The sequence below is a fragment of the Leptopilina boulardi genome, unplaced genomic scaffold (genome assembly GCF_019393585.1).
Source record: "Leptopilina boulardi isolate dan_hultmark-lab unplaced genomic scaffold, ZJU_Lbou_2.1 LbouV2_266, whole genome shotgun sequence".
NCBI classification, from domain to species: domain Eukaryota; kingdom Metazoa; phylum Arthropoda; class Insecta; order Hymenoptera; family Figitidae; genus Leptopilina; species Leptopilina boulardi.
The window spans coordinates 619,349-632,405 of record NW_026137825.1 but is presented as its reverse complement, the minus strand read 5'-3'; the positions used below and the strand labels follow the sequence as shown (position 1 = coordinate 632,405).

The window sequence follows — 13,057 nt, the reverse complement described above, 5'->3', positions numbered from 1 at the left end:
TTAAAAATATTGAATGAGTTGATTTTTTTCACAATAATATTTTAGCTTTTTTTTTTTAACAAAAATTTTTGAATATTTAATGTAAAAATTTTAATTCTTCCAATTTCAATTTCGAGAGAATTTTACGAATTGTAAAATTCTGAAAAATTTTCAAAGAAATTTTTTTTCTTGAGAAAATTCAAAGAATATTTAAAATTTCGTAATAATATAGTAAATTATTTTCAATTCCGTGAAAAAAAAAATAATTAGAGGAGAAATTATTCAAAAATTTTGCAAAAAATTTCATTTTTAAATTAACAAAAAAATTTAATTTCATAAAATTTGGATTTAAAAATTTTATTTACAAATTTTATTTAAAAAGTTTGTATTCCAAAATTTTATTTACAAATAATTTAATTTAAAAGAAACTTTTTAATATTTATAATATTGAAAATTTCCGGAGACTGAATTTTTTAAAAGGCTTAATCATTTTCTACAAAATAAAATAAACAAAAAAAGTAAAAAGTAAAAATAAAAATTTTTCAAAGTTTATAAGCTGTGAAATTGAGTAAAAATTGTTTCTTTTTTGAAAGAAATTTAATCATTGACTTTAACTATAAAAATAGTAATATTAGTAAAAGTATTTTTATTCTCTCTGAATTAAACTTTTTTTTTAAAAGTACGCTTTTTATATTAAGAAGCTTTTTATAATTATCTTTTAGTATTTTAGAAAAAAATGTTAGCAATAATATAAAACGTAGAATTTTTTTTTCGTAAAAAATTAGAAAACATTGAGAAAAATAATTTTTGTTTCACAAATCAAAATATTTTTTTTTTTCAATTAGAAAAGAATTTTTATTAAATAAAAAAATATTTCAAAATTTTAATGTATTTTTTTTTTAGCCAAATAACTTTGTTTATTTTCTCTAAATAAACAAATAAATGATTTTATTTAATTAATGTAAGTATAAAAAAAAAAAAATGTGCAACTTTTACTCAATGGGCGTAAGTGAGAACAAAGTCGTTCGACAATAAAAAAAAAATTGAGACAAAGATATTTTTTTTAATTCTAAATAATTTTTTAAAAATCTATTATTGTAATTTTTTAATAATAATTTTCTAATTTTTAATTACAATTGCAAAAGATTAATTTTTTTTTTGTCTTTTGAATTATTTTTCGAAACTTCCTTTACAAAAATTTGTCCTTTGAAAAAATTTGATAATTTATTTCTTTTTTTATTATTATAAATACAAAAAACTATTTTAAAAAATTTAATTTTAAAAAAGAGTAATTATAATATTCGTAAAAGAAAAATTTTAATTCGATTAACAAAAATTTTTTTTTTTCGCTAATTTATTTGTCACTTGGGTGAAATTTGAAAAAAAGGAAGTTTCATTATATTGGAATTCTTGATGTTTATTTTTCTGTTGAGAAAAAACTTGTTTAGTGATTATTGTCCCTCAGGCTAGAAGTCAAGCCACTTTAAGAAAAGTAGCGCAATTGGAGTTTTTTTTTTTTTTTTTTTTTCTTTTCATTTGCGGTTACAAACTCTAGTGACCCAAAGCCAAGACCCTTGTAATGAAAATATAACTATGTACACATATTTATATTTATATCCCTCTACTTGAGAGTTTCTTTTCAAAAACTTTTTTTCTCCCCTTATCCAAAGAATTTACAAATTATTTTTTCGATTTTTTTTATTATAACAAAAAGAAATTTTTTTTTCTCTTTCCTCTAATTTTCATTTCTTGACATTCAAATTGTTTACATAAATTTGAAATTGAAAAAAAAAATTCCATAATTAAAAAAAAATGTAGTAATTAATAAATAATAAATTTTGTAATTAAATAAAATAAAATAATTAAATTAATAAAAAAATACAGAAAAAATTTGTTAAAAAATTTTTCTAAAAAAAATTTTTTGTGGTTTTTTTTATCAACTTTTGCGCTTTTTTTTTATAAAATAAAAAAAATTGTTTTAAATGACAAAAAACGTAGTTTTTTTTAAAAAGAAAAAAATTTCTATCAACTTTTGCGATAAAGGCAAACAAAAAAAAATTGTTTTCCACTGAAATAGAAGGAAAATTTTAGAATTTTTTTTCAAAAGACGAAAAAAACAAAAGAAAAATATGAACCTCCCTAATGCTTAAGAATACTCAAATATTTGCGAAAAACAAATATTTTTCCTAGATATATAAGTGAAAAAAAAAATGACTCAATTGTTCGACGGAAATATTCCAAAAAAAATTTATTGATGTTAGAAACTGATTTAACGATATAAAAAAAAAAACTCAATTTTTTTAAACGTATTTTCATATCAAAAAACAAATTTTTCACCATTCAAAAAAAAAAAAAAAAAAAAAATTAGAAAAAAGGAATAGTAAATTTTTTTTTTTTTTATATTTCACGTTAAAAAGTTCCATCATCAATAATAATAATTATAATTTATAATAATAATTAATAATTATAATTAAATAATTAATCGAAAATTGTTCAATGTGCCATCGGAAAGATTCGATCCTGAGGAAAATAATTTCTATCATAAAATAAAATTCGCGATTCTCTTTTTTTTTTTTTTTCGATATTAATTATTTTTCTCAACAGGTTTTTGCGTACGCTTCGCGTGTGTATACTTGTATAAATAAATGGCTGAAAAAAATATTTACCTAGATTATAAGATTCTTTTTTTTTTTATATATATAATAAATAAATAATAATCGATGAAAAAAAAGCAAAAAAAAAAAAAAAGAAAAAAAATTAAGTAAACACAAATGCGAACCAAGAATTTTTTATCACTTGCGTATTTGTAAACTGAAGGTGCAGTAAAAGTCTAATAATCCACTAAATTAAGAATAAAAAGAAAAAATTTTTTTAAAACTACAAATTCAATTAATTAATTTAAAAAAAAAAAATTTAATTGCGAAAAATTGTGGAAATTAAAAATCAAATATTGAAAATTAATTGAAATGTGAAAATTAATTAATTGAATTTAAAAAAATTGTGAGTGTATTGAGAATTTTGATACTTGGTATGAATGAAAATTTCGTTTTAAGGAAAAAAAAAAAAAAAATTTAGTCGTAAATAAAAACTGCACTCGATGTCAAATGAAAAACTGCTCGACACAAAAAAAAAGAAAATTTATTTCTATTTATTCTTATTACTTTGATATTATCCGTTATTCTAATTGTATTTTCTTTTTTTTTTTTTTTTTATTTTAAAAATGCGTTTCCTACGAAAAATAATAATAATAATAATATTGTACATAAAATCTGCGACAAAAAAAAAAAAAAAAAAAAAAAAAAAATCGCGCTCATTTGCATATTTTGAAAAAGCTATTTTTATTCTCCCTGACTAAATATCGAAAATGTTATCACAAAAAAGAAAATTTACTCACAAATTTTGTTTTTCAATTTCTATTTAATTTTTTGATTAATTTTTTCTTTTACAAAAAAATTGTTTTATGAAAAATTAATTAATTCGAAATCGAAAAATTAATATTCCATTTTTTCAATTTCTGTTTAATTTTTATTTTTTCTTTTACAAAAAAAAAAAATTTTATGAAAATTTTTTTAATAAATTGAAATTGAAAAATTAATATTCATTTTTTTCAATTTCTGTTTAATTTTTATTTTTTCTTTTACAAAAAAAAAAGTTTTATGAAAATTTTTTAATAAATTGAAATCGAAAAATTAATATTCATTTTTTTTAATTTCTATTTAATTTTTATTTTTTCTTTTACAAAAAAAATTTGTTTATGAAAAAAATTAATCAAATTAAATAGAAAAAAATTAATTTTTAATAAAATAAATTATTTTTTAATAAAATAAATAATTTTTTAATTAATAAAAAAATTTCTTTTACAAGGGAATTTTTTTTTTTAATTTCTCATATTCTTTGTTTTTTCGATATTTAGTCAGAAAAAAGACAACAATAACAACAACGTAACAAAAAGTCAACGAATCAGTGATAAACCAAAGGAAATTTCTTTTTTTTTCGATTGCGGTGAAAAAAAAGAGAGAATTAATAAAATGCACAATTTTTTTTTTTTACTGGTTCGTTAACTTTAGGCGATATTTTGAAATATATATATATATATAGAAAGAGAAAGAGAAAGAGATAGAGAGAGAGCGAAGGATAGAAAAAAAAGAGAACACTGTTTTTTTGTTTTGCGTTTTACGCAAAATTATACAGAGACTGAACAGGAGAGAAATTTTTTTTTTTTTTTTTTTTTATTGAAAAAAAAACAAGTTTTATTTTTGTAAATTATTTTCTTTTTTCTATTCAAATATTTGCTTATTATATATATATATTACCACTATCGTATTAATTCTGCTGTAAATCGAAAGTCGCTGAAAAAAATTCAATGTAATTATAACTGTGATTTTGTAATTTGTTTCAATAGATCTACGTCTGCAGAAAATAATCTGTTTTTTTATTTATTTATTTCAATAATATTTTTTCGTATTTAATAATTTTCCATTTTTTTTATAATAAAATTCTAGTATTTTTATTTATTAACAAATATTTCTTTATTTTAGATTTACATTGGTATATTTAAATTGATAATTTTCGGTTTTTATTTGAAATTTTGAATTTATACGTTTTTTAAACAGGAGCGTACATAGAAACTGAAACACCCCTGCTATTGATTTTTTTTATCATTTTTATTTCAAATCGAATACATTGGAATTTAATTTTATTAACATTTCTTATTTCAGAAGGAAAATATTGGAAATTCTCCCTATTTTATAATTTTATATCAACGGTTTTAAATTTTGAATTTGGACAGTTATTTCAGGGGCGTGTGTAGAAACTTCCGTCTCCCTTGCATACGCCCCTGTATTAAACTAGGGAATTTTTATTCAAAGTGTGTTTGTATTTTTTTTAATTATAAAAAAAATGTTTCGCGTACAATTTTTATTATTAAATTATAATTAATAGTAATTTAAAAATTAAAATTTGGCATTTTTTAACGCTATTTTGTGAGATTTCGTCTTTAAAAAAAAAAAAAAAAAAAATTATTTTTCTTATCTTTGAATATTATGTTTACGATGGTTGAAATTTTTCCCACTACGTCCCTGTGTGAATCGATTATTTCGACTATCGACAGCTTCAAGGACAAATGTCGTCAATTGAAGTAGTAAATCGTTTTCCCGTTGTTCCCTCGGGACAAAATTTTTCACTTGAGGAAATAACAAAACACCCATCATAAATAATAAAGCCATACCAATAAAACTGCTAACAGCCACAAATAATGGATTTGTCATTTCTTTATTTGTTTCCATTATTTTTGTATCTTGCATTACGTTGTCAGGCTGAAAATAGAGATTTTTTTTTTATAATATATTTTTATAAACATTTTTCAAAATTAAATTGTTTAGGAATATTTTTTCCTAACCTCAAAAAAAGAATTTTTGAAATTTAATATTATTCGAATTATAATAAATAAAAAAAATTAAATATTGTAACGAGGGTGCAGGGATTTAGTTCTCGTGTATACGGCACTGGTCGCGTGACGTCACACTGCGATTCGAGGAGACTTCCCCATTGTCGTCTCAGTTTTTCGTCACTAGAGTTACAATTTCAAATCTTAGCAAAAATCTTATTAGTACGCGATTTAGTTTCGTTTTCGTTTTTTAATCGCGAAAGTGAAAATATGTATTTTTTGAGCAAATCATCATTCAGTGTACATCGAATTGTTGGCGGATGAGGGAGCAAAAAAAAAAATGGAGGCACGTAACACCCGGCAGAAATGGAAATTGTAAGTTTTTCATTGTTTAAAACTACTATTTGAATTATTATTTATAAAAGAATTGCGTTAAAAATTTTCGACTTTTTTTTTGAGGTTATGTTCGTTTTTACGAAATTTTTTTTTATTTGAGGCTAAAAATAACTTACTATTGTTTTGTAGCCATAATTATTTCTAAGTTCATTTCCAAATGATTGAAGGGGAAAAAAATAGTAACTATATTGTGGTGATGTGGGTATTTCTAGTTGATTTGATGTGACACGCGGTGTTTTTCCTTGTGAAGAAATAGAATTCGTGAGTAGTGGTACAAGTCCCACAGGTGAACCTTTTTTTAATGCATTTTCATACATTGCAGCTAATTGAATTTTTGTCATTCCAAGTGGTTCTTCCTTCCATGATTTATTATTAATCATTTGGGGTCGCAACACAATTTCCTGTCAAAAAAAAAATATAAATCTTCTTTTTATATATAGTGAAGAAACCATCGCATTTTTCTATAAATATTTTTTGAGGTTAATTTTATCAATTTTTCCCCGATGAATAAAAATATTACAAAATATTAAAATAGAAATAGAAAATAAATATAGAAAATTAATAATAATAAAATATAAATGGAAAAATAAATAATATAAATTGCATTAGGGATTTTAATTTTTATGTAACTAGAAAAAAGTTTCTAGAAGGTAGTAAGAACAAAAAATTTAGTTGGTAGCAGTGTAACTTGAAAGAAAAAAAAATCCTGTTGGTAGCAGTGTAACGTGATGAAAAAAAAATTCAGTTGGTAACAGTGTAATTTAAGAAAAAAAATTCAGTTGGTAACAGTGTTTAGAATAAAAAAAAGAATTTCCTATTTAAATCAAAGAGTGAAACCGCGGTGAAAAATTAAAATAAGAATTAAAATACTTATAGGAAATTGATTTAAATAAATTCGTATTTCAGTAAAATATGTAAGTAATTTACGGTTTTATTAAATTTGAAAATTTTGTAAAAGTTTAATTTGAATAAAACAGAGATAATGAAAAATCTCCGAATTATCAAATTTTAGGTTATGTTTCCCATATCTCGTTTTCTCTAAAGTGTTTATATATGTCTGTATTAAATTTGATTACATTTTTATTGTAAATTTTTAATATTAAATTTTTATTATACCTGATTGTCGGTGGCGATTGGAAGAAAATCATTATCAATTTTCTTAATAGAAATTTGATTACCAGGATATCGATTGTAATCAAATTGATGATAATAATCCGGTTTAGTTTTCCAATAACGATGGTGAATACTATTGACATTTTTTTGTCCATTTTGAAATGAAATTGACATTGAATGAGAAAGATGATTTGATGAGATTTCGTTCTGATTATTATTATTATTATAATTATTTCGATTATTATTTAAATTATTATTATTATTAATCAGATTATTATGAAAGACAGGATTATTAAATGTTTGTAGTTCGTTCATTACTGTTTTTAAATAAACGTCACTCGATTCCTTGTCAATCGCGTTGATTGTGTGCAATGGCAACAATGGCATCATTATCATCCAAAGTGATGAACCAATTTTTTTTAATCTCATCTTACTCTCGTCCCAATCTCCAGTCTCTTCTGTACTTCATTAATTATAAAGCTTAACTAGAATCAGAGGGGGAAAAAAAAAACTTTTCTTAATTACAAAAAAAAAAAAAAGAAAAATGTAGAAAATCTCCACTTTCTCATTTAGAGTCAACTAAAAATTAGGAAACTTTATCAGTTTTATTACGTTTTCGATTTTTTTTTTTTTCATGTGTAAGAATGAGAATTTTTTTTATATAGGTACAAAAAATATTTAAGCAATTTATTTCTCTATTTTAATAATTTATTTATTTATTTATTTAATAATAATTAGGAAACGTTACCACTTTTATTTCTTTTTAATTTTTTTTTTCAAGTGAAATAATGAGAATATTTTTTAATAACAAAAAAAAAATTCAGCAATTTTTTTTTTCTATTTCAATAATTAATTACTTAATAAATAACTTAAATAAATAAATTAATTAATTTAATTAATATTTTTTGAAATTTTTTTTTAGAATGATAATTTTTATAGGTACAAAAAATATAAAAATAAAACATTTGTAAATTACTTTTTTATTTTAATAATATAATTGATAGAATAATTATTATTATGTAATTAATTGTTTATTATTATAATTATTATTAATTATTATAAATAAATTAATAATAATTGCAGGCCTCGGATTATACGATTTTTTTGACTATTTCCGACTTTTTTCGACTTATTTTAATATAAAATGCGACTTTTTCGACTCTTTTTTTTTTTTTTTTTTAATTTTTTTTACAAAATTTTTAAACAAAATACGTTTTTTTTAGTATAAAATTCACATCTTCTTCAGATCTTGTTTATTTCGATTATTTAACAAATTTTCAACTAAAATTATTCACTCAATTAATTATTTTTAATAATTTTAATGGAATTTATCAAAAATTCATTTATTTTAAACTATTTTTCAATTTAAATTTTTATGAAATTTAATAATTAATTATTATTTAAAAAAAAAATTATCAAATAAAATTACTTATCAAAACTTTTTAATAAATTCTTCATCAACAGAAATTATTAGAAATTTCTCTTATTATAATAATTATTGTCTGAAAATTAACACAATTTTTTGAAATTCAATTATTTTTAAAAATTTTCAATTAAAAATCTTTTAAAATTCAATTATTTTCTAAAATTTCAATTCAAAATCAATTATTTACGAAATTTTCAATTCAAAATTTTTTAAAATTCAAATATTTTTCAAAATTTTCGTTCGAAATCAAATAAAATTCAATTATTTTCAAAAAAATTTGAATCCAAAATCAACTAAAATTCAATTATTTTCAAAAATTTAAATTCAAAATCAATTATTATCAAAATTTTCTATCTAAAATCAACTAAAATTAAATTATTATCCAAAATTTCAATTGAAATTCAATTTTTTTAAAAATTGCAATCCAAAAGTAACTAAAATTCAATTATTTCCAAAATTTCCATTGAAATTCAATTATTTTCAAAATTTCAAATTCAAAATAAACTAAAATTTAATTATTCTCACAAATTTCAATTCAAAATTAATTATCAAAATTCTCAATCTAAAATCAACTAAAATTAAATTATTTTCAAAAATTTCAATTATTTTCAAAATTTTCAATTCAAAATCTTTTAAAATTCAATTACTTTCAAAATTTTCAATTCGAAATCAACTAAAATTTAATTATTTTCAAAAATTTCAATTCAAAATTAATTATCAAATTTCTTAATCCAAAATCAACTAAAATTTAATTATTATCCAAAATTTCAATTGAAATTCAATTTTTTTTTAAAAATTGCAATCCAAAAGTAACTAAAATTAAATTATTTCCAAAATTTCAATTGAAATTCAATTGTTTTCAAAATTTTCAATTTAAAATCAACTAAAATTTAATTATTTTCCAAAATTTCAATCCAAAATCAACTAAAATTCAATTATTCTCAAAAATTTCAATTCAAAATTAATTATTATCAAAATATTCAATCTAAAATCAACTAAAATTAAATTATTAGCCAAAAAATTTCAATTTAAAAGCTTCTAAAATTTACCATCTATAATTGTTTTGAAATTTAATAATTTCAATTATAACTCTCTCCTGAAACTCAATTTTTTAAAATTATTTTTATAATATTATTCGAAAATTCAACTATCTGAAACTATTTTTCAATTAAAAATGGTTTTCAAATTATTGTATTTTTGTTCGAAATTTCTAATAAATTTTTTTTGCATGAAATCATCAAAAAAATTTAATTAAAAATCACTTGAAATTCAATTAATTTCAAAAATCTCAATTATAAATCGTTGGAAAATTCAATTACTTTAAAAAAAATGTTATCTAAAATTATTTGATAAATTATTTTTAATTCTGTAAAATTTAAATTTTATATTGTCTGAAAATTATAACAAAAAACCTTTTGAAATACAATTATTTCTAAAAATTTCAACTTTATAACTCTTTTCTATTATTATTTTAAAAAAAAATTTTATTTTAAAAATTTGTAAAACTTTTTTGTTAAAATAAAAAAAAAAACCGTTTTTTTCGACTTTTTTTGGAACATAAATCGATTAAAACGACTTTTTTTTGTGCCTTTAAGTCGATCCGAGGCCTGTAATTGTAAGTTAATTAATATAAAGTAAAAAATTTATTAATATAAATAAATAAATTGAAATCGAATATTTATTTAAATATTTTTTTTATTGAAATTAGTGTATAAAAAATACAAAAAAAATTTTGCGGTACTTTTTTTTTGTAAATTGTATTTAATGAAGTAGAAATACAAAAATAATAAAAATAAAAATAACTTTGAAACACGTGTTTGAAAATTTAATGAGTTTTTTTTGGTAATGAAACTGGCTTTACAAGTTTCGCACAATTTGAAATGTGGAAACTAGAATAAAATGAAATACAAAGTCTCTGGGAATCATAAAATTAACATACACACACGGCACGATTTTCTGTTTTTAATTAGACCAAATGATTTCATATGTTTCATGTGCGTGTGTGTGTGTGTGTTAATTAAAGTGAATCTATATTAAATTTCTCCTAATTCAAAATTATATTTATCTCCTCGTAATTTTCTATACGTGTTATAAAATTAATATTCGCGGATAGACGATTATTTATATATATATATATTTATATATATTTAATATAAAAATTATCATAATTATATTTTACTGAAATTTATCATCTTTGAATTTAAAAATTTTTTTTTTCTAATTAATTGATCATAAATTTGTTATATAATATTTAATTAATTAAATTTTTATTTTTTGTTTTTTTAACGTCTATGAAGAATTTAAGAAAAAAATATGTAAATTCTAAATCTGAATTAGTGAAAAAAAATTTCTAATTAATTTAAATTTGTAAATGACTTTTTGTTATAAATTATAATTTTTTACTAAAAAAAAAAAATTAGTAACAAAATTTTTTCAGTCAAATTTTTGTGTTTTTTTTTTTAATTAAGATTAGTTAAAAAAATTTTTTTTTTCTTTTTTTTACTATTTTTTTAATGAAAATTTTTTATTTCATTTATTTTTATTTATTTATTTATTAAATTGATATTATTTTTTAAAATTTTATTTACTTAATAAATAAATTAATTTCTACCGAATAAATACTAATTTTTCTAATTTAGTAACTTTAAAAATTTATTTACTAATTCAGATTTAAAAGAATAAAAGTACAAACAAAATTAAAAAAAAAAAATAGTAATTAGAATAAAAATAAATTTAATAATTAGAATAAAAAAAAAAAATTAGCTTCATTCAATTTAATAATAGAGATCAAATTTTTATGAATACAAAAATAAAATACACTGAAACGAATAGAAAAAGAAATAACATAAAAAAATTTCAAAAATAAATTCTTCTATAAAAAATAAAAATTTTAGCAAAATTAAAAAATTCACCTCTAGGGTAATTAATTTTTGAAATTAGAAAAAAAAGTTAAATAAAAAATAAACACTTAAATTAATTAAAAAGGAAAATTGAAAATAAATCATGAGAAAAAAAAAATTGAAGAGAAATAGAAAAATATATTTATAAAAATTTCAAAAATAAATTTTTTTATAAAAAATAAAAATTTTAACAAAATTAAAAATTCACCTCTAGGGTAATTAATTTTTGAAATTGGAAAAAAAGTTAAATAAAAAATAAACACTTAAATTAATTAAAAAGGAAAATTGAAAATAAATCATGAGAAAAAAAAATTGAAGAGAAATAGAAAAAAAATAATTTCCAAATGGAAAAATTAATTTCAAAAACTTACAAAAAAATTTGGTGTGTGTGGAATCACTAAAAGAAAAAAAAAAGAAAAAACTTTCACAAATAAAACTCTAATGATTGATTAAAAATTTTTGCCAATTGAAAAAATCACTTGTAAATTTTTTCATCATTTTTGATAATAATTTTTTTTTTTTCCTTTTTTTTTTTTGCTTTACTTTAACGGACACTTGATTACGATCAACACTCTCATGTTGATTGAGTTCATGAAACTACATCATCACATTCGATTCTTTGGAATACAGAACCGGTAGCGCTTTCTGATCTCTTCCCCCCCTCTCTCTCTCTCTCCTCTTTTTAATTTTCCCCACACCATTTTATTTCCAATCAAATCAATTTTAATTCATTTACCTCTTTTTTTTTCTCTCTATCCACTATTTTTTTTTCATCATTATTATATTTTCATTTTTTCTGTTCCGTGATGAGAAAAAAAAAATTAAAATTATATATTATAATTATTTAATTCGATTTTTTACTGTTTTTTGAGAAATAAAAAAAATTATTTATTTATTTACAAAAAATAATTTATTTTATAATTTATAATTAATTATAAATATAATTATAATTATTTTTTAATTATTTAATTTATATAATATAATTTATTTATGAAAAATAAACGGTATAGAGTACCTGTAATAATTAAAAAATATAATAATAATAATAATAAAAATAACTAATAATAATATGTATATAATTAAATTTTTTAATTTAAAAATTTTTCTAAATTTAATTTAATTTACTTTTCATTCTATATATATATATATATATAACTATTTCTATAATTTTACTTGCATATTATTTTATGTATGATAAAAAAGAAATTTTTCCCATTATTTCTAAAAGAGCTTTATATTAAAGTTTAATAATTATATTTTCAATCATATTTTCAATTACATTTTCCTGTCGCAGGCAAATATGAAATTTAATTCTCAATACTATAGAATTTTGCCATTAAACTTTTAAATGAAATATTAAATTAAATATCTAAAAAATATATATATATATTTATATGAAATACCAACAATTTATTATAAATTCTACGTAAATTAAATATTAATAATTAATAATGATAAATTTAATTAATAATAAAATAAATTGATTTAAATGGTAATTGTGTTTTAATAAATTAATTAATAAAAAATGATAAAAAAATTTTGTTTTTTAATTTTTTAAAAGAAGGGATAATTTAATTTTGAATTTAGAAAATAATTAATTAATTTATAATAATAATAACAACAATAATTAATATCAAAAAATTAATAATAATAATCAATAATAAAAGGCGAAAAATTTATTTTGTATTTTTTGAAGGAAAATCAGATTTATTAATAATTAATAAAATAAATAATAATAACAATTAATAATAATAATTAATTACTTTGTATTCAAAAAAATTTTTTTAATATGATTTGAAATTATATTTCATTAAAAAAAATGTTTTTTTTTTTTACTTTCTTTGAAATCAAATTTAA

At 18.7% G+C, this 13,057-nt stretch overlaps 1 protein-coding gene across 2 annotated transcripts; it reads right to left on the bottom strand.

Annotated features, from left to right (window-relative positions):
• Nucleotides 1–4,624: 4,624 nt before the first annotated feature.
• LOC127281428 (uncharacterized protein DDB_G0289975-like) lies at nt 4,625–11,822 on the bottom strand. 2 transcript variants are annotated; one of them, XM_051305139.1, is made up of 4 exons: nt 11,572–11,822; nt 6,878–7,359; nt 5,878–6,162; nt 4,625–5,294 (listed from the first exon to the last, which is right to left on the bottom strand). In XM_051305139.1, the coding sequence occupies exons 2-4, from the start codon at nt 7,301–7,303 to the stop codon at nt 5,007–5,009; spliced, it is 999 nt and encodes a 332-aa protein (XP_051161096.1). In that variant the 5' UTR covers nt 7,304–7,359; nt 11,572–11,822; the 3' UTR covers nt 4,625–5,006. The 2 variants fall into 2 exon arrangements, with proteins under 2 accessions (XP_051161096.1, XP_051161097.1); XM_051305140.1 differs by having other exon boundaries at nt 7,193–7,359.
• Nucleotides 11,823–13,057: the final 1,235 nt, after the last annotated feature.

What these genes read in the sequence shown, in the direction of transcription:
- LOC127281428 (XM_051305139.1), bottom strand. Translation starts at nt 7,303, where the DNA reads ATGAGATTAAAAAAAATTGGTTCATCACTTTGGATGATAATGATGCCA. An exon ending in CAATCGCCACCGACAATCAG is followed by an intron (nt 6,163 to 6,877) that starts GTATAATAAAAA and finishes TTTTTTTGACAG; the next exon opens with GAAATTGTGTTGCGACCCCA. An exon ending in ATTATGGCTACAAAACAATA is followed by an intron (nt 5,295 to 5,877) that starts GTAAGTTATTTT and finishes CTCTATTTTCAG; the next exon opens with CCTGACAACGTAATGCAAGA.